This window comes from Sinocyclocheilus anshuiensis, unplaced genomic scaffold (genome assembly GCF_001515605.1).
Source record: "Sinocyclocheilus anshuiensis isolate Anshui unplaced genomic scaffold, SAMN03320099.WGS_v1.1 scaffold183, whole genome shotgun sequence".
In the NCBI taxonomy this organism is placed as follows: Eukaryota; Metazoa; Chordata; class Actinopteri; order Cypriniformes; family Cyprinidae; genus Sinocyclocheilus; species Sinocyclocheilus anshuiensis.
In genome coordinates this window covers 3,306,042-3,330,824 of record NW_015548309.1, presented here as the reverse complement: position 1 = coordinate 3,330,824, position 24,783 = coordinate 3,306,042, and the positions used below count along the sequence as shown (strand labels likewise).

The 24,783-nt window shown below is 36.9% G+C and overlaps 4 protein-coding genes across 8 annotated transcripts; 2 read left to right on the top strand and 2 right to left on the bottom strand.

Moving 5' to 3' along the window:
- Positions 1 to 559: 559 nt before the first annotated feature.
- On the bottom strand, positions 560 to 7,096 carry LOC107656266 (phosphoacetylglucosamine mutase-like). Of its 2 annotated transcripts, none has more exons than XM_016444026.1 (13): positions 7,046 to 7,096; positions 6,248 to 6,456; positions 5,954 to 6,138; positions 4,840 to 4,907; positions 4,519 to 4,652; positions 4,242 to 4,437; positions 3,031 to 3,188; positions 2,871 to 2,954; positions 2,678 to 2,776; positions 1,561 to 1,680; positions 1,332 to 1,454; positions 1,085 to 1,258; positions 560 to 1,000 (listed from the first exon to the last, which is right to left on the bottom strand). In XM_016444026.1, exons 2-13 carry the CDS (start codon positions 6,452 to 6,454, stop codon positions 911 to 913), a joined length of 1,638 nt encoding a protein of 545 aa, XP_016299512.1. In that variant the 5' UTR covers positions 6,455 to 6,456; positions 7,046 to 7,096; the 3' UTR covers positions 560 to 910. The 2 variants fall into 2 exon arrangements, with proteins under 2 accessions (XP_016299512.1, XP_016299511.1); XM_016444025.1 differs by lacking the exon at positions 7,046 to 7,096 and adding an exon at positions 6,557 to 6,619.
- Positions 7,097 to 7,992: 896 nt separating this feature from the next.
- On the top strand, positions 7,993 to 15,357 carry LOC107656372 (cystine/glutamate transporter-like). The gene is made up of 13 exons (XM_016444181.1): positions 7,993 to 8,414; positions 9,486 to 9,738; positions 10,563 to 10,689; positions 10,766 to 10,881; positions 10,992 to 11,117; positions 11,562 to 11,661; positions 11,746 to 11,790; positions 11,899 to 12,022; positions 12,111 to 12,214; positions 13,101 to 13,197; positions 13,270 to 13,419; positions 13,504 to 13,681; positions 14,057 to 15,357. Exons 2-13 carry the CDS (start codon positions 9,507 to 9,509, stop codon positions 14,119 to 14,121), a joined length of 1,464 nt encoding a protein of 487 aa, XP_016299667.1. The 5' UTR covers positions 7,993 to 8,414; positions 9,486 to 9,506; the 3' UTR covers positions 14,122 to 15,357.
- Positions 15,358 to 15,808: 451 nt separating this feature from the next.
- LOC107656265 (forkhead box protein M1-like) lies at positions 15,809 to 21,830 on the bottom strand. Of its 4 annotated transcripts, none has more exons than XM_016444020.1 (9): positions 21,695 to 21,830; positions 20,562 to 20,968; positions 20,336 to 20,475; positions 18,998 to 19,180; positions 18,782 to 18,910; positions 18,582 to 18,641; positions 18,279 to 18,327; positions 18,009 to 18,193; positions 15,809 to 17,033 (listed from the first exon to the last, which is right to left on the bottom strand). In XM_016444020.1, the coding sequence occupies exons 2-9, from the start codon at positions 20,929 to 20,931 to the stop codon at positions 16,266 to 16,268; spliced, it is 1,884 nt and encodes a 627-aa protein (XP_016299506.1). In that variant the 5' UTR covers positions 20,932 to 20,968; positions 21,695 to 21,830; the 3' UTR covers positions 15,809 to 16,265. The 4 variants fall into 4 exon arrangements, with proteins under 4 accessions (XP_016299506.1, XP_016299508.1, XP_016299507.1 ...); XM_016444022.1 differs by having other exon boundaries at positions 18,998 to 19,177; XM_016444021.1 differs by lacking the exon at positions 21,695 to 21,830 and adding an exon at positions 21,478 to 21,520.
- A 463-nt stretch (positions 21,831 to 22,293) lies between these two features.
- Positions 22,294 to 23,936, top strand: LOC107656263 (RAD9, HUS1, RAD1-interacting nuclear orphan protein 1-like). Its single transcript, XM_016444019.1, has 3 exons — positions 22,294 to 22,481; positions 22,772 to 22,967; positions 23,047 to 23,936. The coding sequence occupies exons 2-3, from the start codon at positions 22,788 to 22,790 to the stop codon at positions 23,701 to 23,703; spliced, it is 837 nt and encodes a 278-aa protein (XP_016299505.1). The 5' UTR covers positions 22,294 to 22,481; positions 22,772 to 22,787; the 3' UTR covers positions 23,704 to 23,936.
- The last annotated feature ends 847 nt before the right edge of the window (positions 23,937 to 24,783 follow it).

Here is a 24,783-nt window from a genome sequence, read left to right as displayed (position 1 = left end):
GGGGAGAAATTTTAAAAAAAAAAAAAAAAAAAAAAACGGGTATAAAATCACATAATGCTACATACAATCCAGTATGCTTTACATTAGGTTTAATTCACCTCTGTTTTATTTAATAAGGCTTTTATTAGAGAACTGCGCAATTTTGATTGCACATTCACTGCTATTCAAAAGTTTGGGGTTATTAGTTTTGGGTTTTTTAGAGAAATTAATAAATTTACTCAGTAAGGATGCATTAAATTGATAAAATGTTACAGAAATACTTTTTACATGCTGTTTAAATGCTGTTAATTTGAACTTTCTATTCATCATAAAAACCTGGAAAAGAAATATTAATCAGCACAACTGTTTTCAGCATTGATAATAATCATACATGTTTCTTGAGCAGCAAATCAGCATATTAGAATGATTTCTGAAGGATCATGTGACACTAAGACTGGAGTAATGATGCTGAAAATTCAGCTTTACCATCACAGGAATAAATTACATTTTAAAATAGATTAATTTAATTATACTAATATTTCACAATATTACAGTTTTTACTGTATTTTTACTGTAGCCTTGCTGAGCAGAAGAGACTTCTTTCAAAAACATTGCAATATCTTACCAACCCTAAACTACTGAATATTTTCTTCTATTATCAAAATGGTAGGTAAAATTGAAAAAAAAAAATTCTATGATGAAATGAGTGTAAACATAAGTTCACATAGATCATGGTTTAACATTCCCTCATAATCATACACTTCCATTTATAAAGATTGTTGGTCCTTCATACAGTACAAAGAGTAAACTATTAACATTTGTCATCTCCCAAAACATTTGTTTGCGCCACAAAAACTAGTTTACTGTACATTTACAGTATTTATACATTTCACTGGATGGACACTGACTGTCTGCATGCATGAATGTTTAATTAGTGTAGAGGTTTTGGCTCGTCTCCGATTCCTCCGGCAAGACGATACACAGCCAGGCTGACCTCATGAGCCAGACTATCAGCACTTTCCTGCACATAAACACCGAAAAATTGCAATTACAATCAAATACATTGCAATAATTAAGAGAAAACGAGCATAATGACCATGTGTACCTGTGTGTCAGCCTCAGCATAGACCCTGACCACATCTTCAGTTCCAGACGGTCTAACGAAGGACCGAGCACTTTTGTATTTCTTGACAAGCGAGTCGATGGTGTCCTGCAGCCCCTCTGGACTCACGGCCCTCCTCTCTGCGTCTGTCGTATCTATGACACGCCGGTCTGACACCTGCAGAGTGCAACAGTTAAATATACACAGTTACACTCATAAACCTCACAAACACACACACAAGCACACACACCGTGACTTTAAGTTGGCGGTTGGGTAGGTCTGTGTAAATAGCATCCCAGTCTTGTGCAGACATCCCTCTGATGGCCAACACTGCTTCAATCACTAGCATATCTGAGATCGCGTCTCCCACCGTCTGCAGAAGAGAGAAAGGGAGTTAAGTATCGAAAAAGACACTTAAGTTAATAGTTTTAGTAAAGCGTCGGGTGATCCAGTTTAATGGTGTTTGAGTTTGTCTAAACCTGGTTGATCAGATTGATCGTGCTCTCCAGGAGTTTCACCGCTCGTTTTCTCTCATCGTTTGAGTTCGGGTCTTTCACCAGCTCCTGAATCTGTTTCTGTGCTGCTCTGCTGAATAAAACCTGCAGCATACCAGCAAAAAACACTGGTTAAAACTAACAAAGTTCAAAAATCACAGATCTTACATTTTAACATGATGGAAATGCTAAATTGTGTGGTTTCAAATGAATACAAGTTTAAAAGCATTAAACCTTTATTAAAATTAGAAACAGTTTGCACCGTCATGGAAAACTGAAGTATAGTTAAAACATTTTAATAACAACAGCATGACATCATATCCTAGTCCTAATATTATCTGCAGGGTCAAAATAATTCACAATTCAAAATTTTAACTTTAAAATGAAAAATGTAAATTGTGAAATATAAACTGTAAAATTCACAATTAAATATGTGACCCTGGACCACAAAACCAGTCTTAAGTGTAAATTTTTCCAAATTGAGATTTATACATCACATGAAAGCTGAATAAATAAGCTTTCCATTGATATGTGGTTTGTTCGGATAGGACAACATTTGGCTGAGATACAACTATTTGAAAATCTGGAATCTGAGGGTGCAAAAAAATCTAAATATTGAGAAAATCGCCTTTAAAGTTGTCCAAATGAAGTTTTTAGCAATGCATATTACTAATCAAAAATAAAGTTTTGATATATTTACGATAGGAAATTTACAAAATATCTTCATGGAACATGATCTTTACTTAATATCCTAATGATTTTTGGCATAAAAGAAAATTTTGACCCATACAATGTATTTTTGGCTATTGCTACAAATATACCCCAGCGACTTAAGACTGGTTTTGTGCTCCAGGGTCACATATGTAAAATTTTAAAATAATTTAAAATGTAACATTTTTAAATGTAAATTCGAAATGTAAAAAGTTAAATCCAAAATATAACATTTTAAATATAAATGTAAAATGTAAAGTTCTGAATTCAAAACAGTGTTGCTGCCATTTTTGAATTTTCAAATCAAAACCCCTCAACCGACTTGTGTACTTTTAGCCAACGACCCAGGATTCTGCCTTCGTAAAATGGCATTATTTTGCAGTGAACTCACAGTTCCATGTCCATTTGCCTCAAAATACACTCCAATATCATATTCCTGCGCTGCATGATGAAGGTGCTTAACACCTGTTTTCGTACAGCATACTGTGACCTGTGGAGAAGTCAAAGGTTACATCTCATAAACAGCAAGTTTAAGCATGAATTGGAACATACTATAGTAACAGGAGATATTTTTAGAGCATCACCTTCATGACATCCTCCAAATAGCGAGTTGAGCTTCCATTAGCATATGCTGTCTGAACAACAGCAATCTGTAAGTTCAACCCTGCCTGAACACACACACACAGACAAAATTAATGTGCAAGTTCAAGTTGGATGTGGTCATTTCATTTGAGCGTGTAGAACCTGTATGAGCAGCTCTTTGAGGTACGTGCTGATGAGAGTAGCGATCTTGTCTCCGTCCAGCAGATGGAAGCAGCCTTTAGAGTCGGTGTAATAGTAAACAATGCGATCGGCATCACCATCGAATGAGCAGCAGCGCTCACCGACTCCCATATTCATACCTGGAGTGAAAAAGCGTGGGATTTCTCCGATAATTCGGTATGAAAGAATTATATGCACTACCGGTCAAAAGTTTGGAATAATTATTATTAAGTCTGATATGCTCACCAAGGCTGCATGTATTTAATCAAAATGCATAAAACACAAAAATATTGTTAAATATTATGAGAATTTAAAATAACAGTTTTCTGTTTTAATATATTTTAAAGTCTAATTTATTCCTGTGATGCAAAGCTGAATTTTCAGCATCATTACTCCAGTCTTCAGTGTCACATGATCCTTCAGAAACCAGTATAATATGCTGATTTGCTGCTCAAGAAACAATTTTTATCATTTTTTTCCTGCTTAAGGTTTTGTGGAAACTGTGGTACACTACCATTCAAAACTCTGGCATAGGTAAGATTTAAAATGAATGAATACTGTAATTCAGCAATGAAGCATTTAATTTATCAAAAGTGACAGTAAAGATATTTATAATTTTGCAACAATGTATATTTCAAATAAATGCTGTTCTTAAAGTATCTTAAAATATGTAACACATATTTACATATATTAAGAAGCAAAAACTTTTTCAGCACTGATAATAAGAACTATTATTAATAATTGAGCACCAAAAATAACTGATAATAACTATTCAGCAAATCAGCATATCTGAAGGATATATGAGATTGACGACTGGAGTAATGATGCTGAAAAATTATATTTAAGAAATAATATTTATAATTTTTATGAAATAATATATTTATATTTAAAAAAAAGATATTAAAACTTTTTTAAACTGTAATAATATTTCAAAATGTAACAGTTTTTACTGTATTCAGCATCAAATAAATGAAGCCTTGGTGAGCATAATGTTCAAAAACATTAAAAATCATAATTATTCTGCACTTTTGACCTGTAGTGTAGTGCTTCTCTCATTATATCATAAAAGAAACTCTTAGTTACTACAAACACAAATATTACGCCATCTTCTACTCATATGAAAGGGTTTTTTCCCTGCTGGGATCAGAGGTGCAGTTTTCTCATGAGACGACCCTCAAGGAGTTCAGACAGACCTTGAGGCGCTTTCTGCTGCACTTTGACGTAATCTGCTCCACACATGTGGTTGAGTTTCCCACTACTGCCGTCATTCGAAAGCACCACCTGCATTTCAGAGCGAAGAAACGGCTCCATTTCTCTCATCTTCAATGCGCCGATGCCATTGGCTCCATCCACCAGAAGCCTCTTCTGATCGTCGGTGCGGTTTAAGGCCTTTGGAATACAAGCAGGGAAGCCATTAATGCTAGAAAAATAATAAGCATCATTGTTTCATGTTTTTTTTGTCGCTCTTACATTCTGAGTGAGCAGAAAGAAAGCCTGTGAGAGTTTTTGGTAGTAGCCCTCAATAGTGGGACTGCCGTAGCAGCCGTGCGTGTTGCAACAGCACACCATATAATGCAGCTGGGGAGTGGTGACCAGACCATAGTCTTAAAGAGAAACACACACCCATCAATCAACAGAGCAATTCATCAACCTTTGTACTGTCATATCTGTGGGCAAACCAACTGTACTTATACTCTGAAATATAATGCAAATGCAAGACAACTTTAAATTAGCTTTCAAGCAAAGTAATTCATGTCAATAAATTAAGGTTTTATAATTCCATATTCACACCATGAGTTTTGCCGCCCAAACTGGAAACGCCATCCAATACAGCCTGAGAGAGACTAGCACTGCTTGGTCTGAAGAAAATAAACAAAGAGAAATAAAACACTACACTTAGCCTAAATAATGTATTTTATACATTACACATTCAACTTATTTACTATAGATGAGTGCAATAGGGAATGTAAATCAAGCCTACTATTATGAATCATCCAACATATTATTTATCAAATGCTTTCAAATTTGGTGGCTGTTGTGTTTTTTGTTCTTTTTTTCTTGTTGTGGAATAAAATTATATTTTTCTTGTTTATGAAGCAATTTTATGCACCTCATAAACCATCTACATGCTTTGTAATAAAGAGATGGATAATAAAAAATTAAGTAAAAAAAAAAATTTGTGATCTGGTTGATGTCAAAACTGCACAGATAATGTATGAAGCACATAGTAAACTGCTTTTCACATGCATTCACAGCTGTTTAAAATAGTTTTAAAAACGAATTGCAAGGACAAATATAAAATATTGATGTATATCTAAAGTGGTGAAACTGTGGAATAACTGTGACAATAAATGTAAAAATATGTAGTTCACTTTGCAATTTTTTTACTTTTTTTTACTTAAGATGATAAACAGATATAAAACTCAAAAACAGATCATTTGTAAAGTATATATGATAGTTGAAACAATTGTATTCATGTATGAATCGTGTAACTTTTAGTTACATCTAAAAGTTTTCTTAATTGTTTTTTGTATAACTTTCTGTATACTTTTGTATAAATCTAGTAGTGAAAATGACACTTATTAGAATTATAATGAAAAGGGTATGCATAAAAAACTAAGGCTTCAGCTTACACCCTTTTCAGTTAATATGTAAAACTATGTCAATATACTACGGAAAATGGTGTATGAAATGAATCCTGATTATGATAACAGTAAGTATGATTATTTTCGGCTACACTATCACTTTTTCTGACTGTGAAACCTCTGTTGGCCGTTTTCTGACTTGATCTACTGGCTTGGCCACTATGAAGTCTACAGGTTTGGTAGCTTCTCTCTGTATGTACTTAAGCTTTCAATTTTGACATTTGTTAACCTTCCCACTGTGTAAACAGAAGCCAGGCTACCTGGTGTCTTTGCCGACGTAGACGCTTGCAGGCTCGCTCATGTTAATGTCCTCTTTCTCGATAATGTCCTTCAGTTCTTTGAGAAGAGAGTCCTGCTCGACGTTAGCGAGCTGTGTGGCGTATCCCTCCCACATCGCTGTCACCATCTCCCCCATGGGGTCAATTAGCTTCACCCCATTGTCCTCCTGAAAATAATGAAAACATTGCAGGAGCGTCCTTTGAATGTGAAAAAAGCACCACTATTCTATTGTTATGACAGTAAATGTGGACACGGATTCTCTGAGCGTTTCTCACCTCTGGGTTATGAGAGGCGGTCACCATGACTCCAATGGTGGATTTTGTTTTTTTGGACCTCAAAGTTGCCAACAGCCCCATGCGGAACATGATGTGATCCAGATGTTTGGCATGAGTGCGGAATCCAGCTGTGCCATACTGCAACGTCAGGCCCTCCGGCTTCGGATGCAGCTTGGACTTTTGAGATACTTCCTCAAACTGAGCCATCTCTGAAAACAAACACAAAAACAACTTCAATCACCCAGCTCGATGTATTTATTAAATCATATTCTTTACAACTTTCATAACAGGATCACCCACAACGATTACCATAAAAACACTGACTGCATTGTTTCATGTATAAGCATTGCTGAATCTGAACTATAAACATGATAAGTGTTAAAAACCCAAAGCAGTTTGTGGTGCACATATACACCAGATGAAAAATCAAACCAATGATCATTCAATTCATCAATCAATCAATTCCTAAATAAACTGCAGTGAATAATTTGCCTGTCCCACATAATTTATCCAAGCTTGATTTTGAAAACATTATCTGAACAATAAAACATGCAAACTAACAGACAGTAACTACATATACTAAAAGATGTAAATATAACCATAACATTTAAAGAGTTGCTAAAATGAAAATATTTTTAAAATAATAACAATCTGAAATTAATGAATGAATCTGCTAATCGCACAACCGCACACATTATCCGGACTTGCGAACGAAAGCAGAACATATGCAAACTATTTATTATATATCTGCCATTAAGTCATTTTAATATGAAGACAGCTGATGAAGTTTATACTCACTCTGCTCTTTCTGCAACTGAAGGGCGTGAGCTGCACTTCCTACTTCCCTGATTGCGTGGCTGCAGTGACGCAGTTCGCCACGCCCTCTCTCCTGACGTACACGTGAACTTGACGCATATTTTAATCAAATCGGTTTCGTTTGACCCACGGAGTCTTGCAGTGTGTGCCAACTGAGAATTGTCATTGTTATTCCTAAAATATTATGTATAACATCACAAAAATATTATTTCTTAATATATAGTTCATGAAAAATAATCGTAACGTTGTAAAGTCTCTTTATTAATTTTAATAAATTTAGTTAAAGTATGACTCTTTATTTCAACAAACTCATTTACATCAGATTTTAATTAATTAACTAATTAATTAAATGTTTTTAACTTCAAGAACATTTTCTCTAACTTGTAGTGATGACTAAAACACTCTAAAAAATGCTGGGTTGTTTCAACCCAACTTTGGGTCAAATATGGACTAACCCGACTTTTGGTTTAAACATTTAAAGTAAAAATGTAACCCAACGGTTGAATTTAGTCCATATTTGACCCATTTAGAGTGAAGTAGGCTACTTTTTCAGCCCTAGATGGTTTTTTTGTGTTTGTTTGGCTTCATTATCAGCTGTGTAAACATGTTCAGAAACATGTTGCTGCAGATGTTGTAACTTTTTTTCCATTTGACTATTGAGGAATGGCTTCTCAAATGCCCCTGCACTATTTATGCCTGTCAGTGTCAATTGTTAACAAACTTCATGCTTTTCATGGTGCATGAAAAACACAATAGGGGCCCTTCATGAGTCAAAAGAGACTTTAACACACATGTCTGACTAAATGAAGTAGACAGCCAGACACAGAACAAGAAGAGAGAGAAAGTCGGTGGCCCCTGGCCAATAACAGTTTACTGTTAAGCTCCCTCTCAGTGAGGACTGACCCCTCACACACACAAACTAACACTCTGTAGCATGTGCTGAAAGAGCTTTCAGTAATCTGAGTGGTAGACTTAACAAAAATGCTCTTGGATTCTTATGCATTCTCTGTAGTCATTTTCTGTTTGTTTTTATGTTCATGTTGAAGAAAAGTGAACTTTGCAGCTGCTACAACAAGAAGAGGAGGTCCTCATGGTAGATTCCTGCGTCCCGCTGTGCGCGCTGTACCTACACACACACGCAGCACAATGGCACATGGCTTTCCCCGTCTAAAAGGCTTTCATTACTGGTGTTGATGAATCTGGGGAAGACTGCTGGCTTTGTTTCTGGCCTGAGCTCTGAGCTGGATGGTGAGTTTCCAGGGTTACTCTGCATGAAAGGAGGTGCAAAACAAGCAGCATAAAAAGCGAAAGAGAAAAGTTTACTGGTCTCACTACTTACTACTTCTGACTGGTGAGTAGAAAAAAATGATTGATGGGTCTTATATTTTTCTTAAATGAAGATTTGCATTTGTGTTTGAAATAATTACTATGTTTACCAAAGGTGATTTAATAATGTCTTTATGAGTAAAAAAAAAAGGGTTCTTTATTGGCGTCTGCGGTTCCATGAACAACCTTCATGAAAATTTTCCATTTCACAGCTCGCACAAATATATATAGTATAAGACCGTTTTACTAACACTCCCATTAGTTATGAAAACAATACTTCAGAATATTTGAAACATCCAGATTTTAAATGTTTTTAAAACGTTTTTTTTTTTTTTTTTTTGGTTTTGTGAACGTCATCATCATTTTGCAAACTTAATGTTACGTTTGGATGTTCTGAACAGTAGTAAAATGTAAAAAGCATTAGACAAACATCAGACTAAAACTTTTCAGAAATAAAGTTCCATGAACAATGTATAAATTACATGTTTGCGCTAATGTTTTGAGAAAAATACCAGACAACACACTTTAAAAATTCTTTATTGGCATCAATGGCTCCATGAAGAACCTTTAACATCCATGGAACCTTTTCATTGGACAAAAGGTTCTTTTTAGTGAAAAGGGTTCATTTGATAATGAAATGGCCTTCACACTAAGAAAAATATGATTCATTTAAGAACTGTTTACTGAAAGGTTCTTTGTGGATCCCAAAATGGTTTTTCTACTACGGCAACACTGCAAAAACCCACTTTTGGAACCTTTATTATTCAGAGTGAAATCTGAATGGATGATTTATTGATGTGACTGGAAGATCATTTGTTAAAACGTTTTGAGAATGTTCCCTGTTAGCTGTTAAAAGGTTCTTTATAGCTGGAAAGTGTTCTTTAGATTTTAAAAATGTTATTTATGCTAACAAAAAAGTGGTTCTTTTAAGAACTGTTCACTGAAAGGTTCTTTGTGGAACCAAAAATGGTTCTTCTATGGCATTGCCACAAAAACCCTCTTTCAGGACCTTTATTTTTTTACAGTGTAGTGCATGACGATGCAGTGTATTGTATGATTTTTTTGTGCTAATTATGTGTGTATTTTCTTTGTGAAGATCTAAATCGGTTACTGAGAGATGAGGGTCTCTAAAAGAGAGTCTGTCACTGATGAAGGTACTGAACAACCAGTGAAAGATGATGCCGTTCATCTCAGGAGGAGGATAGGCCTGCTGCCGTCAATTTCTTTCATCATCGGCACTGTGGTGGGCAGTGGCATCTTCATTGCCCCCAAAGGCGTGTTGATGAATTCGGGCAGTGTGGGATTGTCCCTGCTGGTCTGGACTCTGTGTGGCGTCCTCTCCACTTTTGGTGCATATACACTTCCAGTCAAAAGTTTGGAATAATGTTTAATGTTTTTGAAAGAAGTCTCTTATGCACAACCAAGGCTGCATTTATTTAAGCAAAAATGCTGTAAAAACAGTAATATTGTGAATTATTATTTACATTTAAAATAACTGTTTTAATTTACTTTTAGAATGTCATTTATTCCTGTGATGCAAAGCTGAATTTTCAGCATCATTACTCCAGTTTCAATGTCACATGATCCTTCAGAAATCATTCTGATCTTTTTATTAAAATCAAAGTTGAAAACAGTTTTTGTTGCTTAAGATAAGATTCACAAGAAAAAAATAACTTTTATTTAGCAAGGACGCATTAAATTGATCAAACGTGACAATAAGATATTTATAATATTACAAAAAGATTTCTATTTCAAATGAATGCTGTTTTTTCATTAATCAAATAATCCTGAAAAATGTATCTGTCAGGGTTATGTCTTGTTTGGTTGGGTTTTTGTTCATACGTTTTGGTTTCATGTTTAGCCTTTTAGTTTAGTCTTTAACATGCCTTAGTTACTGATTATCCTGTTCACCATTAAAGGGATAGTTCATCCAAAAATGAAAATTCTGACATTATTTACACACCCTCAAGTTGTTCCAAATCTGTGTGAGTTTCTTTCTTCTGCTGGACACAAAAGAAGATATTTTGAAAAATGTTGTTAACCAAACAGTTGATGGTATCCATTGACTTCCATAACTGTTTGGTTACTTACCAACACTCTTCAAACTATCTTTTTTGTGTTTAAGTTTAATGCAAGTTTAATCCATTTTTGAAATATAGCGTGTTCTCATCAGGTGCTTTATGCTATGCTGAGCTGGGCACGAGCTTTAGAAAATCAGGCGGTCATTACACCTACCTGTTGGAGACCCTGGGGCCCCTGCCTGCCTTCCTGCGACTGTGGACTGAGTTTATATTCATCAGGTGTGTGTGCATGCAGTGTTTGTATTTCACAGTGTTCACAGAATTGTAAGTGAGTCCAATCATAATGTCATTTCAGACCTGCAGTGGCCACGTACGTGTCTCTGGCTTTTGGTCAGTATGTAGTGGAGCCGTTATTCATGCCGTGTGCTGCTCCTACAGCTCTGGTCAAACTCGTCAGCATGCTGGGAGTCAGTGAGTGCTGCTACTTTATGGATTGATTTAGTCTAAACATCTAAATCTGTAAAAAAAAAAAGAAAAGAAAAAAAAGCTACATTTGTAAAACTATAAACTGTTCTACCCAGCGTTTGTGGTGGCAATGAACTGCTGGAGTGTGTCAATGGCAGCACGCACTCAGGTCTTGCTGACCTTCATCAAGATGTTTGCTCTGATTCTGATCATCATCCCAGGCATCATGGCTCTGGTCAATGGTAAGAGTCACATGCTGTTTTATCTGTATGCTGGAATATTTTCAAATTAAATAGATACATTTTACTTCCATAAACCTTTACTTTAATGGTCAGGAAGTCATGGTAATGGTTAATCAATAGGCATGCTTATTCACGTTTATCAACAAAGTTCAGTCCCAAAGGGGCTAAGTGTTTATATATTTACAAAAAGTGTAATTTCTTATGGCTATATCTCTTAAACTTTTTTTTCATTGAATTTTTTTAATTAAAATAAAAAAATCCTTACAGAAAATTAAATGATGTGTATTTTGATAGTTTTGACAAATTTCAAAAGTCTGGTTCCTATACAAAAAAACTATACATTTTAAGAATTTTTATATGTATCTCTTCCGGGTCAAAATGGACTCAAATTTCAAGAAGAAAGGCAGAAAATGTATTTGATATTTTCATTTTTTTCTGTTTCAGGGAAAAGCGAAAATTTCCAGAATGCCTTTGACTCAGATTCTTTTTCTCTAACCAAACTTCCTTTGGCCTTTTATTCAGGTCTTTACGCATATGGCGGCTGGTGGGTATTAGAAGTATCAAATATATAGAAATCCAAAGTAAGGGATTTCAAAAACAATGTAAAAGTGTTTGTTTTTGCTTACAGGTTTTATTTGAATTTCATAACGGAAGAGGTAATTAACCCAAACAGGTATTTTGAACTTCCTGCTTTGCCAAATTGTTAGCTTGACCGTATGTTTTAATAGTTTTAAAAATGATATAAAGGCACTTAGATTAATTTCTCATATATTCTTGTTAGAACCATCCCATTGGCTGTCATTTTCTCCATGGTGACTGTTACCGTGTGTTACGTGCTGGTCAATGTGGCTTACTACACCATGATGACCGCAAATGAGTTACTGATGTCAGATGCCGTGGCAGTGGTTAGTAGTGCTGGACTTTGGAGATGCTATTACAGGCTTTAGTTTGGAGAGTAAAGGTCATGACTGTATTGTCCTTAATGCATTGCAGACATTTGCAAGTCGGGCTCTGCAGGGTGTAGCTCCAGCAATACCAGTATTAGTTGCTCTTTCTTGCCTTGGAGCTCTTAATGGAGGATTTTTTAGTTCACCCAGGTAAGGATATCATAAACGTAGAGGCAAAAGAAGTTTTGTATCTAAATTAATGTTTTATCTTTGTGGTAGTCTTTGACTTTGACAGGTTAAAAGTTAAAAGACGTTCAACCAAAAATGAACATTTGCTAAAAATTTACTCGCACTCAGGTCATCCAAGATGTAGAGTTTGTTTCCTCATCTGAACAGATTTGGAGAAATGTGGCATTACATCTCTTGCTCACCAATGGATCCTCTGCAGTGAATGGGTGCCGTCAGAATGGGAGTCCAAACAGCTGATAAAAACATCACAATAATCCACAAGTAATCCACACGACAGGGCATTTTAACTTCAAACTGTCTTCTCGCTAAATATGAGTCATCTATCCTAATATTACTTACTCCAGTGAAAAAGTCATCTCGTCTGAATCAGACCAAGCACCAGTTATAAGCAAAAACAGTCAAAAACAAATATGTTGGTGGATTTTGATGTGAGAGGACAACAGTTTTTCACTTTTTCACAGGAGGAGGAGTTATTATGGACGATGGACTAGTATTTTGTCCAGAAGTGACTGGACAGTTTAACTTTAAACAGTCTTAATTTATTTCTTACAAACATGCAGCTTTTCACTTCACAAGACGTTAATTGATGGACTGGAGTGGTGTGGATTACTTGTGGATTATTGTGATGTTTTTATCAGCTGTTTGGACTCTCATTCTGACGGCACCCATTCACTGCAGAGGATTCATTGGTGAGCAAGTGATGTGACGCTACATTTCTCCAAATCTGTTCTGATGAAGAAACAAACTCATCTACATGTTGGATGGCCTGAGGGTGAGTAAGTTTTCAGCAAATATAATTTTTTCCGGTCAACTATTCCTTTAAGATTGTATAACTCTGTTTCTGCAGGATGCTGTTCGTAGGAGCCAGAGAGGGTCACCTACCGGCTATCTTCTCCATGATCCATATCCGCAGACAAACACCACTGCCAGCTGTGCTATTTCTGGTACAATCCCAGCCATTCATCCTTTTCTCCCATTTCTTTCATGTCCGCTTACTTTTCTCCTGATGTTTGCAGTATCCTCTGGTGATCATCATGATGGCTAGAGGAGAGATCTTTCAACTGATCAACTTTGCATCCTTCTCTCGTTGGCTCTTCATCGCCTTGGCCACCTTGGGAATGATCATCCACCGCTACAGATTTCCAGATCATCCCAGACCATTCAAGGTCCATTTAAATGGCTGATTACTTATTTATTAATAGGAATTTGTCACTGTACTACTAATTAAACATTGTTTTGACTGTGTTCAGGTTCCTCTAGCAGTTGCGGTGGTCTTTACCATAGTGTGTTTCTTCATCGTGGGCCTGTCCTTGTATTCAGACCCCTGGAATACAGGCGGCAGCTGTGCCCTCACATTATCAGGAGTACCGGTGTATTACCTGACAGTCAAGAAGTCATACATACCTGAACGCTGGAAAAAAGCCTTCAGTGAGTAATGCAAAGCACTTTTTTGCATTAAGTCCATAAGCTAAACATTTATTGCTATAGATCTTAGCCAGATTAGACACCATATTGAATTTAACACGGGTGAAAAACCAGGCTGTGAGGGATAGATTTAGTCTTCACAATGGCATGCACTGTATAAAGGTCCAGCTCGCGAGTTTCAAAACCATTTTTGCGTTTTTGTCTACTGAAATTGTTTTTCGGATACATTTTATCAGCTGAACTATCGGTATGTTGTTTAACAGTACAATCCATTGAACGCACTATTTCTATCCCTCACAAAAAATAAATCCAGCACTGCTTTAAGTTCTATAGAGGCAGAAAAGATCCAATGATTGACCACGACTTCTTCTTGTGCAGATTATTTAAGCCTACATCTGCAGATATTCCTGGAAGTGGCTCAGCAGGAAGTTCAGACCTACTGATGGAACTTCACCAAACACCAGCTGAATTCATGCCAACTAACAGGCCCGAGTGTCAAAGGGCATCAAAGTTACATTTTAGTGGTGCTTGCTGCTATTACTATTGCCCCTAACTACCCTAGCAACCGCATAGCGGCATCCTCACAGTGCAAGCATCACTTACATTTTCATCTAGTTTATATTCAAATGAAAGACAAGACTACATATGCCCTGGGAAGTCATGCTGTTGATAGTTCACCCAAAAATCAATCATAATTTACTCACCATCATGTCATTCCAATTCCATTATACTTTGTTCAATATTCTAAACATAAGTGAAGATACTTTTAATGAAATCTGAGAGGTTTCTGTCCCTCCATTGAAAGTCAAGGTAACCAAAACCAGTTTAATGCAAGTGTTGTGAAGAGATACGATCGCTTCATTTGAGGAATTACACCTTTTTTTGTAATAATTCACAAATATGATTGTATAAAGTATCCCTTTATTCTCAAAAAGTAAGTACAATAGGAAGAGAAACCAAATTGTATGCTTTGTTGTTGGAAATGACAATGGGTGTTTCTGGTCGAAGCCTGTTACCTCCGTAAAATGTCTAGTAGATAACTTTCATATTTCAATAGTCTTCAAAAATAGCACAAAACATCCTATTATGGTTCTCTGAATGGGAAGTTTTTTGTATCACCAAAATAAGTTGATTATTACATGGCTTTGAATTCTTATAGAAACCAAGTATCAAGCCACTTGACAGCTTTTCAAATGTGTGTGCATTAACATACTATTATTAGTAAATAGTACTTAATTTCTAATGCTGATGTAACATCTTAACACCATAAATCTGTCATCCGTGTAGTTTTTATATATTTTTATGACATCTTGCTGGGTTTTTTTTTTTTTTTTACATTGGAAGAACACAACGTAAGCATATATGCTCACTAATCACTCTACATATGCAAATGAACATTAAAAGCTTTGTAATACACCACCAATCTCTCTGAACGCTCATCTTGGTCATATTCAACATCCAGAACGCAAAGTCTCAAATCATTCTTAATAGCAAAAACACATGAATGCAGAAAAGCAGCAGCAGCAGAGATGAGTCACTATTCTGACATGCTTGTAACCATGAAAACACACATTATGGGATGTTATAAAACAGCTCGATACACTACAGATGATTGACTAGCAAATTCTAGTACAGTGCAACACTTACATGACCATCTGCAATTAACAAACAACCATTAAAGGGACGGTCCACCCAAAAAAGAAAATTCTGTCATCAATTACTCACCCTCAAGTATGAGTTTCTTCCTTCTGTTGAACATAGAAGATATTCTGAAGAAAGTTGGTAACCCAAAAAATACTACAGAAGTCAATGGCTACCGTCAGCTGTTTAGTCACCAACATTTTTCAAAACACCATCTTTTGTGTTCAACAGAAGAAAGGTTTAGAACAGGGGTGCCCAAACTCGGTCCTGGAGGGCCGGTGTCCTGCAGAGTTTAGCTCCAACTTGCCTCAACACACCTGCTGGTAAGTTTCTAGTATGCCTATAAGAGCTTGAATAGCTGGTTCAGGTGTGTTTAATTGGGGTTGGAGCTAAACTCTGCAGGACACCGGCCCTCCAGGACCGAGTTTGGGCACCCCAGTTTAGAACAAGTGGAGGGTGAGTAAATGAAAGAATTTTCATTTTTGGGTGAACTATCCCTTTAATTTGAATGTGAGGTTTTTTTACACCCCAAATTCTCTTAAAAATCTCTTTTTGTGTGCTATTTTTTACCGTCAGTCTATCTGGCTAATCCAAGGTGTTCAAAATCATTCCAAAACAAAGAAATATTGTAGAATTGAGTAGTGTAAATTAATTAATCTGGTAAATCTGTATGTCCACTTATAATATACACTCTCTCTCACACACTCATATTTATATATTACAGCTTGTGCAAATTAATCTTATCTAAGTACATTCGTCACTAACAGTTTTGCGCACAAATAAAGGCCTACACATCCAAAACACAAACACGTACAGTAAAAGGCAGTGAAATAGCAATAGAAATTAAGAAAATACTTAAGACATCAATAGCAAGTAAATAAGAATCAAAGGCAGTGACGGAAGTGTGAGCAGCTCGGATAAAGGAAGTTGAGATACGCTACAGGAGTCACTTGAGCTCCGGGATAAATTGGGACCAGCTGATGTTTGCCATGCCGAGATCATCATCCTCCAGGTTGGGAAAGCTGATATCGACTAGGATTTTACTCAGGCTGTCGTTCATGGTATCCAGGACGAGCCCTTCGGTGAGAGAGTGGTCGGTGGCGCCCACTTGCAGCAGCTCTCTGGAGCAGGTCGGAGTGGAGCGTCTGGAGCAGGTGAGCAGCTCTCGAGGGGAGCTGAAGAGCGGCAGCTCTTTGAAAGGCGTGCTGTTGAAACTGAGAGGCGTGTGTTCGTGCCGTTGCGGGGTAAGTTGTGGCCCGCTGGGTGTACGGATGGGGCTGAAGTCCAGCACGCCTCCCTTTCTGACAGGAGTGATCCTCCAGGGCTCCAGAACTATGGGAAGCTTACTGGGAGTGGATGAGGAAGGGTGGCTGCTCTTGATGGGCGTTTTAAAAGCGTATTCTCTGTTTGGGCTTTTGGAGTCGGGTTTACAGGTGGACTGGGGCTCCGGATCGTGAGTGTCCTGGAAGGTGGAGACGTCGGAGACCACACCCGAGTCGAAGAGAGTGCTGTCGGGGTAGCGCAGGACGGGTTCCTCGGTGGCTGGCAGGACTAGACGCTGTTTGCGGCGGTAACTGCTGTTTTCTCGGTGTCTGGTTTTGGGGGGCGGAGCCGCAGACGCCTTAGGAGTCACAGACACGCTCACAGGCTCCTCCTTTATATCCTGAGAGGTGGATGCACACAGCATCACCGAGCTCACGTCACTCTGAGAGACCTTTCACAACACACACAAGCGTTAAACAACCAGTACGAGCTCTATTCACTCTATTTCTACACACTTTTCTCAAGTTATGAATTCCGTGCTGGGAAAAAAAAGATCACTCTAGCATGTGGTGGTTTTGGAATACTATAATTGGCTTGTTGGATACACCAAATGTGGTCTACCAGCCCAAAACCAGGTGAAAGTCCAGCTGACCAACCATCTAGAATGACTTGGATCAGACTATAATGACCAAAATGGTTTTAGCTAAAATTTCCGGCAGGGCCGAAATTCAGTGTTTCCATGATCTAATCACATGCAACCAAATATAAGTAGAGAAAAATAACATATTAATAATTATATACTACAACTAATATTAGTATAATTAATATACAGTAAATTCAGTGGTAGTGTTTGCTCTGATGCCTAAATTTTAGTTCGAATTTTTAACATTTGTTTCTTTTGATACCAGGTTGAAGTATGACCTACATTTCATGGCATGTAACAGGCAATGCAAACCCTTGTTGACTGCTCTAAAATGGTTTACCAAAACCAGCTGGAAGTCCACCTGATCAACTATCTAGACCACCTTGGATCAGATAAAGATCATACATGACCAATAAAATCTGGTTTTAGCTTAATTTTCCAACAGGGCTGGAATTCAGTGTTTTTTTCCCCCTATGTGAAATGAATGAGTAAATCACATCATGCAACCAAATAATTATAGGAAAAATTATTTGTATAAATTAATAATTAAATAATTATAAATAAATATCTCTTCCATAGCAAAATAGTTACACATAATGGTTGTGTGCTGTACTGCATTTGAAATTATGCCATAAAAAAATAATATATTACAGTAATAACAATCACCACAGAGAAAACAATTAGGTTGAATTTTTCTATAATATAACTTTTCTTTTTCTTTTGATGAAATATGACCTGGACCACTTTTTGTGAGATTTACTCATATAAACGGGTAGGTTTTACCTTAGGGGCAATCCGGACCCGCTTGCTCGCACTGCTGGAGCTGGGAGTGGAAGAGCTCTGAGCGTGTGGAGGAGTGGCGAGAGTCGCGGGACTGGAGGAGGGTAGGAAGAGTGACTGACCCAGAGGAAGCTGGATGGGAACCAGGTATGAGTCAGTCCGAGGCAGAAGCGGCTTCATCTTCCTCTCTGAGATCGAGCAAAGACAAACGACTGTCAGGAAAACAAACTCATCATGCATTCATTAATGCCTCTCATCCAGCCCAACACTCACCTGTGGCGGGTATGGCTTTCTTCAGCTCCGGAGGACCTCTCTTCTGTTGCTACGGAGAGAAAAAAGACTCTCTTTACTTTTACACAAAATGTGACATTCAAAATAACTGCAGTCTCAATACTGTCTGCCTTTTCGATGACTCTTAGATGATTAAAATAACAAAACAAGCGTTGATCTCGAGCTGAACGTGCTTCCATCTGTCTGACTGTCCCTGAAATAAAATAACTGATTCCTGGAGAAGCAGAGAGGCTGGTCCTGTTGATCTGCCATGAGAGGATGAATTAGTAGGAAAAGGGGTCTTACTTGATTGAAACCAATTTGTGTGATCTGAGGGCAAGTGGGGGTCACTGGGTCAACCAAAGGCTGTGGGATGAGCCAGGAAATGAGAGATGACCACATTTGAAGCATAAAATCGCAAAATGGACACAGTAGCACAGTAAGTGACTGGCACATAATGAAGCGAGTGTGTGATCTTTATTAAGACTAAAATGAGGTATACACACCTTGTAGACCTGGTCCAAAGTGAGACAGCGGTTTGCTTCCGGTCGAATCGTCCAATAGGAGATCTTGCCATCGGGAGATGTCTCCCGGACGAACATGTCATGCAGTGAGAGATTATGACGTATGGAATTCTAACAAAAAAAAATGAAACAAATCACACTCAGAAATCTTACAAGAGAGGTAAACTGAAACTATACTGGCGTTATACACTACTGTACCTTCCATCCGGGTTTGGCAACATTTCTGAAGTACGGAAAGTGGTCTTCGATCCAATTGTAAATTTCTTTCAGGGTCATGTGTCGGTTCTTCTTGCCGTTGATAGCAAACTGGATCATAGCCATGTAGGAATATGGTGGTCTCTCAGACAGAGGGTCCTTCTCCTTTTCTGGAGCTTTGGACTGCTTAAAAGGCAACAAACAAACAATTTTAAAGAATGAAATTTCAAAAAGCAAAACACAGAAGAAACATACAAAAAAGGACGTTTTAATCAACCAATTTGTAAAGCTGCAATTAAACGGAAACAGTGACAAATCTTTTCTTCCGTATTGTGGCATAAATCCTAGTGTAAAAAGAATGCAGGGCAGAGACTCGGCTCTATTCATCAGTTGTTGATATGTAGGTGTGACACTCAAAAATAAGGAATTTAAGCGGACTAAATGATTTGAGAAGTCTTGTATACACCACCAGTCTGTCGTTTTCACCAGAAGATCCAGTTATGTCATTTTGATTAAATATTACAGGTGACACTTTACAATAAGGTTCAATTAGTTCATGTATTAACTAACATGAAGAAACAATGAGCAATACATTTATTAATCTTTGTTAATGTTAGTTAATGAAAATACAGTCGTTCATTTTTAGTTCATGTTAATTCACAGTGCATTAACTAATGTTAACAAGCACAACTTTAGATTTTAATAATGCATTAGTAAATGTTGAAATTAACAATAAGTAAAAAAAAAAAATTGCTGTAGAAGTGTTGTTCATTCTTATTTCATGTTAACTAAAGTAGTTAACTAATGAACCTTATTGTAAAGTGTTACCTTAATACAAAACATTTTTTAAAACATGCACAAATGTATTATTCACAATAAGATCTATAACAGAATGCTCAAATATTTTAATACAAAGGACCAAAAATCAAACTGGATAGAGGGCCATGGGCCAAAAGTAAATGATGCATTATATTGCATTAAAATGTATTAAATTAAAAAACCTTTAACCAAAATTTAAATATTATTATTTTTTTTTTATGATTTTCAATCAATTTTGCGTATATTGTTTTGACCATTCCAAAGCAAAAAAAAAAAAAGTTCAAACTAAAATATAAATTAGAAATAAAGACATGCTTTAAAGGGGTCATATGATGCGATTTCAAGTTTTTTTGAGAGAGGCGGGGCATAGAGGACCTACAATAATGTACAGTATTTGAAAAATAATGTGTTTTTTGAACATTAAAGCATGTCAACATTCTGTTACACCAAATACACAAAATAATGATCTTTAAAATAGCATCATATGACTTTGACTTTAAGGGTGACTTTAATGTTGTATACCTGATGACAGTCACTTGGATTGTCCTCCTTGGTGCATTTTTGTTTTGACTCTGATCCAAGCCCATCAGAGCTCATTTTTCCCAGCCACTGGATGTTTGTCAGACTGTCATCAAGCGGGAAGCACTCCGTCTCCTTTTTCACTGATATCATAACAAAGAACATTTCAGAAAACAAATTTTTCAGAACATCCACACGCTTTTAAGGAAGTCTTAGCCACGTCCCTCACCTTTCTCAAGTTCATCCCTAGGTTTTGTAGATAAACACCCGAGGGCTTTTTCCTCCTCCAAACTGGTGCTGCCACTGAGCAGGATGAACTTGTTTCGGCCCTGAGGGCCGCACTCCTTCCCTTTGGCCGTCAGGGCGCTGATGACGCTCTGCAGATCGGCTGCTTTCGGGATCACCACCACCTGAGTGTCCGGCATGGTGGGGTGGTCCATCATCCGGATGCCATCAGGGAAGCAGCGGGCGGTGGACGGGGTCGGGCTGGTCTTGCGGAGCGGCCCATCTGCCTCATCGCACCCTGCATCAGATTCACTCTTCTGAAAAGGCAGCTTCCTCCTCTTCAGGATGATGGGTCTCCTCGGGCTCTCTCTCATTGTTTGCTCACAGCAAAAAAGCCTTCCTGACGACTGTCTACAACACATAAAGCACATAATATGTCATGTTTACAACTAACTTAAAAGTTTTCCTTCATAAATACAGCACATATTGGAACTATTCAGCTACTAGAAACTGGGCGCTTCTCAACAGCTGCGCAAATGATGATTCATACAAACAATAAAACAACATACAATCTTGAATCAAAAGCTGATGTGTCAAAATAAATGTGTGCATATAAAATACACATTCAATATCTAAAAAATATTATATATATATATATATATATATATTAGAAGATCTTTGCCAAATGTACCGATAAGAAGGTCTGTTGATAAACGACTTTTTTGTCTAACGTCTCTTGAATGACGATTTTAGTTCTAGAATATAAAATACCGTTACAAAATGATTACTTTCAATCTGGCGTACTGTTATTATTGTTGTTTTTATTGTTTGACAGATCATTCATATTTTTCATAAACAAAAGACTTTGTAAAATATTTGTGTAGAAAATAAAGAAAAATAAAGTGATTTTATTTTATTACAATGATCTCTCATCGCGTTGATCGTCGTTTTAAAACACATTAGAGCTTGTTGTCGTCTTAATATTTAGGCTAATCTAATTAAAGCACTAAATTATTAAAGTATAAACGATCTTCCTTTATTATCTGACATGCGGCCTAGTGACTCGTCTAACGTTACCCAACTTACTAAATTCATTCAAAATAAAACACACATCAAATAATACGAAGCGGATCAAACCTTCATCTCATGGCAGCCGTGCAGACGGTGGTTTATTGGAGTTAATCTGGCAGTGCTGAGTGATAAAATGTATTTTGATGAGGTAAAGGAAAAACTCGGGTCCCGGGACTCTTGTGCACATTTGGTGAAATTTTGAATTTTGGCGCAGAGCGGGACAGCTCTATCACGTGATCGCGTCTAGCCCAATGGAGGATACACATGGGCGGAGCCATCGCGCGGAGAGTGTTGCCGTTTTCTATGGTACAGTAAGTTATAGACTGTATAAAGGTTCCTTTCGGGGGCGGCTCCGAAATACAAATTCTGCATTCTGAAAAGCGGAAACCTTCTACATTTCTACAACAGAAATTATTTTAATATAAAATATTAATATTCTGTTTCAGTCATTTACATACGAGTGTGACTGGTGCGTTTTAGAAATGCGCTGAGAAAGGTAACACTGTTTATGTGCTGCTTCAGCAGCGGTCTGGTTTAAATTTTACACCTGAATAGGAACACTGATGAAAAATAATAATATTGGAACTTTAAAGATGCAATGAATAATTAAAAAGAATAATTAATATTTGGATCCATCCTACCTGACCAATCAAAACAACGTCCGGGCCACCAAGCCCCGCCTCTTCTGATAATCGACTGTTAGGCTAACTAATCAGTTTGTGTTTCTCTGGGAGGAACTGGAGTGTGTGAACCGAGGATGAACCTCAGTCAGACGGTTTATCAGTGTCTTTGTCGAATTTACATGGTCCAAAGAAAAAATACAATGCAATTGAGAAGAAATACAAAGCGATGCGTGAGTATCAGCTAAGGTTTTCATTGCATGCCATGTATATTATCCACGTGCGAACTTTCTCCATAGTACTGCTAGCATCTGTTACTAAGGGACATTGCATAAAACATGATAAAATGTCAATGAGATTAGATAAGACGTTTTGCATGAGTATTACGTGTTTTGGGACTTATAAATGTGTTAGTAGTCAGTATCTGTCTTAGAGAATTAAACGTGTATTCCTGCGTGCCACTGACAGATCAGTAGTAGTAGTAATTCTCTGCCTCATGTCGTCTTGTTTTTCTTCCTTGCAGCGTATCATGTCTTCTAATGCCCCGCAATTCACATAAGAAGAGGCTGCTGAACCCGCACAAATCTCAGCTGTTGTTCGTGGGGGCGCCCATTAATGGACCAAAGCATGAGTATGGACCACAACTACAGAGTGCCATTCATCCCAAGTCATTTATATCAGAGAAACAACAGCAAAGTGGTGCACCATGTACCTCTTGGGTATGTGCATGCTTTGCAATCCTTACTTATATGTTATGTGTGAAGACATTTTATAAACTGATATATTGTCTGTTTGTAGGTGTCTCCGCAGTTTAATTCGCTCGAAAACACAACGGTTAGTCGACGTAAGGCACCAGATTTGGGTTTCCCCCAGACTAGAAGAGCAAATGGCTGCAAATATATTCCCTTGTCCTTTGAGGCAACCACAGCAGGTTCGCAGCACCAGCGGGAGAACTTTAGTAGTTCACGGACAAAGAATGACAGGCTTGTTTCTTCGGACGGTCATAGCAAGCAGCTTCGAGAAACTCCAAGAAGAACTCACTTTCCTCGAAAAGGGGTGGAGAGGAGGATGGCTACACGTGTTATATCCATCTCCAGGCGTTCAGAAGTTTCAAAGAAACTTCAGTTCCATAAAAATGGAAATAGAACGCCTAAGGATTCTGTTCACACACCGAACACAAGCTTATTAGTTCCCGAACCCCCAAATGTTGAGACGCCAGAAATGCCACATTGTTCCAGCATGCCTCCATCCAATCTTCAACATCTCCTCTTCCCTCCAAACCAAGCAAAAACTCCTCCGCGCACTGAGAACACGAATGTCCCGGTGAAGGACACACCTGAGAAAGACTATGGACTGAGGGTAACATGGAGGCGGAGGAAAGGACTGATGAAATTGTTGACTGACAGAGGTCTGCTTCTTCCAGCAGATGCTGGAGTTGCCAGTGATTGGACTTAAATAATAAATTAACAGATACAGCAATAATTTGATTAGTTTTGTAGCCTTTTCTGTTCAATACGGATTTGATAAGATTTGGGAAATTGTGATCACTTAACAACCGAGAAAATTTAATATATGAACACTTCAGGAGAGAGGAATTAAAGATGTCATTTTGATGTCCCCAGCCTTATTTAATAGAATCACCTTTGCATTCTGTAGGACATCAATAAATTATGTACTTAAATGTAAAATACACGCATCTGTTGAATATGCCTTTATTCACAAGATTTTATTTAATTCATTCAATTTTTTTTTAACCAAAGGGAGTTTGTGTACGTTTGTCTATGCAAGAAAAGTTAAATATTTTTAGATTTTATAGTATTTTGAGAAAGTCTAAAATTGATCAAATATGGAAAATATAAAACACACACACATACATACATACACACACACACAAACACACACATATATATATATATATATATATATAAAATATCAGCTAAAATATGAACTTAGAAATATAAGAATTTTGATTTAAAATATTTTGGTCTCTACTTAATTCCCATATTTTTTACAGAATATATATTCTATGTATATTATATATATTCACATATATGTATGTGTGTGTGTATATATATATATATATATATATATACACAAAATGTTTTTATGTACTTACTACTACTATTATTATTATTATTCGTTTTAAAGTTTAATATTCCCCTAAGAATTGGGACACCACTACTATGCCGTCACACGTCATCATACGTCATCTAGCTCCTACAATACACAAACCTATACTGGTGTGCTGGTGTGCATTAGAGCCTTTAATTATCGTTCTATATTAATGCGCTGCTTACACACACACACAAACACACACATATATATATATATATATATATATAAAATATCAGCTAAAATATGAACTTAGAAATATAAGAATTTTGATTTAAAATATTTTGGTCTCTACTTAATTCCCATATTTTTTACAGAATATATATTCTATGTATATTATATATATTCACATATATGTATGTGTGTGTGTATATATATATATATATATATATATACACAAAATGTTTTTATGTACTTACTACT